Source organism: Gregarina niphandrodes (assembly GCF_000223845.1).
Source record: "Gregarina niphandrodes unplaced genomic scaffold scaffold00004, whole genome shotgun sequence".
NCBI lineage: Eukaryota > Apicomplexa > Conoidasida > Eugregarinorida > Gregarinidae > Gregarina > Gregarina niphandrodes.
In genome coordinates, this window is record NW_011645775.1 from 312,304 (window position 1) to 313,195 (window position 892).

Consider the following 892-nt stretch of genomic DNA (forward strand, 5'->3'; position numbering starts at 1 on the left):
ACCCCCCCCCGGGATCACTCCCGAGCTCACCCCCGGGATCACTCCCGAGCTCACCCCTGGGATCACTACGATGATTGTAGAGGTTTTGAAGACATCCGGATTGTGTTGACAAGCACCATCGTGGATGAGGTGCTGCATCAAACTAATTATGAATCGGATTTGTTTCGTTTCTTACTGGTTCATGGATACATTATAGTGACTCCTTCGAGTCAATCCAAGAAATTGAATGACGACTTGGCGGTCATGCAAACTGCGTACGATTGTGACGGAATCATGGTGTCACATGACAAGTATAAAGACCGGAAGAGGTATGCTAATGACGCTCAAATGCTTACAGATTTTACCAACTTTAAACTACAGTCTCAGTTCATCTTAATGAAACCAGAGTACGTTCACTATCATTGACCTAGCATTGTATCATTGACCCCTACCACTAGCATTGTATCATTGACCCCTACCACTATCATTGTATCATTGACCCCTACCACTAGCTAGCATGGGTACACTTATCTGCTGCGTTGTACTTATCTGTACTACATGACACACACAAACACATGTCTATCCAAGCACATGTCTATCCAAGCACATGTCTATATAAGCGGCGTCTGCACTCGATGTACAACTTCAGATCAGCGGGACCATTCCAGCTTTTGCCCACCAGTCAGTTGCAGTCTGATAACCTAAAATCATGTTTATTTGTCTCTGGAAGCGATAGAAGCTCTCTAGCGACTGCGAGCGTATTCAAAACGGCGACCGCCCCCTTCGGTCCACTCAAGCTATCAGACCGCGCACGCGGAACCAGGGCCAAAAGGTGAGTGCGAGCAGACGAACTTCAGCTATCGATGAAAATATTGTCGTGCCTAGAGCTGTCTGAGACTATAGCTGTCTGAAA

At 46.5% G+C, this 892-nt stretch overlaps 1 protein-coding gene across 1 annotated transcript; it reads left to right on the forward strand.

The window, feature by feature from the left end:
- Nucleotides 1–273: 273 nt before the first annotated feature.
- On the forward strand, nucleotides 274–405 carry GNI_032110 (hypothetical protein; the record flags this gene model as incomplete). The annotated part of the gene is made up of 1 exon (XM_011130889.1): nucleotides 274–405. One exon carries the CDS (start codon nucleotides 274–276, stop codon nucleotides 403–405), a length of 132 nt encoding a protein of 43 aa, XP_011129191.1.
- Between the last annotated feature and the right edge of the window lie 487 nt (nucleotides 406–892).